This window comes from Meleagris gallopavo, unplaced genomic scaffold, assembly GCF_000146605.3.
Source record: "Meleagris gallopavo isolate NT-WF06-2002-E0010 breed Aviagen turkey brand Nicholas breeding stock unplaced genomic scaffold, Turkey_5.1 ChrUn_random_7180001855446, whole genome shotgun sequence".
Lineage (NCBI taxonomy): Eukaryota > Metazoa > Chordata > Aves > Galliformes > Phasianidae > Meleagris > Meleagris gallopavo.
Genome location: NW_011121746.1, coordinates 1 through 1,975, shown reverse-complemented (window position 1 = coordinate 1,975; position 1,975 = coordinate 1). Strand labels below are relative to the sequence as shown.

The 1,975-nt window shown below is 66.5% G+C and overlaps 1 protein-coding gene across 1 annotated transcript in view; it reads left to right on the top strand.

Annotated features, from left to right (window-relative positions):
• The window catches only part of TIMELESS (timeless circadian regulator), a gene marked incomplete at its 3' end in the record, with an annotated part of 6,057 nt that extends 4,089 nt beyond the window's left edge, over window positions 1–1,968 (top strand). The window contains 10 exon segments of the mRNA XM_019611053.1: window positions 42–169; window positions 255–450; window positions 542–693; window positions 803–888; window positions 953–1,070; window positions 1,160–1,242; window positions 1,319–1,461; window positions 1,575–1,688; window positions 1,690–1,741; window positions 1,846–1,968. Of these exon segments, the coding sequence (XP_019466598.1) occupies window positions 42–169; window positions 255–450; window positions 542–693; window positions 803–888; window positions 953–1,070; window positions 1,160–1,242; window positions 1,319–1,461; window positions 1,575–1,688; window positions 1,690–1,741; window positions 1,846–1,968 (1,195 nt within the window).
• Window positions 1,969–1,975: the final 7 nt, after the last annotated feature.

The following is a 1,975-nucleotide window of genomic DNA, read 5'->3' as shown; positions in this document are numbered from 1 at the left end:
GGTCTGGGGGTGCTCTGGGCCCCTAACGCCGCCCCCCACAGGGCCCACCCCCTCCCCCCGAGGCTGAGGAGCCGGAGGAGCCTGAGGAAGAGGAGGAGGAAGAGGAGGAGGAGGAAGAGGCAGTGCGGGTGTCGGAGAAGGAGTTCAATTTCATGGACTACCTGAAGCGGTGAGGAGAGCCTCCGAGAGGGGGAGGGGGGCGCAGGGAGGGCAGCGCAGTGCTGCTCACCAATTATGGGGGGGGGGGGCTCCAGGTTTGCCTGCGTGCCCGTGGTCCGTGCCTGCACGCTGCTGCTGCGGGGCTACGCACAGAACAGCGCCCGCACCAACCACTGTGCTGCACGGCTGCTGCACCGCCTGTCCCGGCAGCTGCGCATGGAGGCACTGCTCTTCCAGCTCTCCCTCTTCACCCTCTTCCAACGCCTCCTCAGCGACCCCGGCGCCCACCAGGTGAGGCACAGCCCCAACTCCCCCCTGGACCCCCACCCCAATTCCGGCCCGGTGCGATCCTGCTGCTCTCACCCCTCTGTTCCACCCCCAGGAGCTGGTGGCCTTGGCCAAGTTTATCCTGGGTAAGTTCTTCACGCTGGCAGCCACCAACAAGAAGGCATTCGTGGAGCTGCTCTTCTGGAAGAACGCTACGGCTGTGCGGGAGATGAGTGAAGGCTACAGCTCCCTGAGGGATGGGGAGGGGTGAGTGGGCCAGGGGGGCTGTGGGGTTGAGAGAGGGGCAGTGGGCGTGGGGAGGGGGCTGTGGGTTGGGAAAAGAGCTCTGACTTCCCTTCGACGCTTCTTTGCCCAGGGCTGGAGCACGCCGGACCCCCGCCTGGAGCCCACAGGAGGAGCAGGCGCTGCGGGAGCTGTTCTGGAAGTATAAGGAGGCAGAAGGTACGGGGGCACTGTGGGGGGCAGGGGATGTTATGGACCCTTCTTGCAGCCCCCACTCCCACAGGTCAGGACATCATTGCCTCCATCCTGGCGGAGCTGCCTGGCCGCACACGGCGACAAGTGGTGCAGCAGTTGGTGCGCATGGGGCTGGCGGGCAGCGCCAGGGACTTCCCACGGCCAAGGTGGGGATGAGACCCCACGTGGGGACCCCCGTGATGGGGAGCGCTCTGTGTGCCCAGGTAGGCACCTAGGGTTGTGTCCCCCCCTCCAGGAAGGGAACCAATATTGTGCTGTGGACGGAGGAGCAGGAGCTGGAGCTGGAGCGGCTCTTTGAGGAGTTCAGGGCATCGGATGGTGAGTGGGTTCCAAAGGGAAGGGTGTGGGGGGGCTCCAACACCTGCCGACCCCTCACGCTGACCCCTCCCCACAGACATCCTGGGGAACATCATGAAGAACCTGACGGCACGGCGCTCGCGGGCGCGCGTGGTGGAGAAGCTGCTGGCAATGGGGTTGGTGGCAGAGCGCAAGGAGCTGCACAAGAAGCGCCGGAGGAAGAGCTGCGGCCCCCAAATGGTGCGCGGGTTTGGGGGACCGGGGGCTCCAATCCAGGGGTGCTGTCCCCCTTCCCCTCCTCCCCCGGGCACCCAACCCCCCCCACCGGCACCCACGTGTTACGGTCCCTGCAGGGTGAGGCAGATGCTGCAGCAGTTTCAGCCCATAACAGCTCTGCTGAGGACAGCGAGGAGGAGGAAGAGGAGGAGGAAGATGAAGCAGAGGATGACCCCGTGGAGGAGCCCTGGGGACCCCAAGGAGGGGACGGGGCTGGCCCTGGTGCAGCGCCTGCAGCAGGAAGGTGGGTGGGAGCAAGGGGATGTGACCCCACTGCCCTTCAGGCTTGACCCCCCCCCCCATCCTTTGGGGTCAGTGGGGCTGCACTCCCTGACTCCACCATCCCAGGGCTGGATGGGCCCCTGCGGTGGCTGCAGAACTGCCTGAGGAGGACGGCGCGGGACCGTGAGACGGAAGGTGAGCAGGGCTGGGGGGCACAGGGCTGGAGATGGGGAAGGGGCCGGGCTGACAGCGCTTC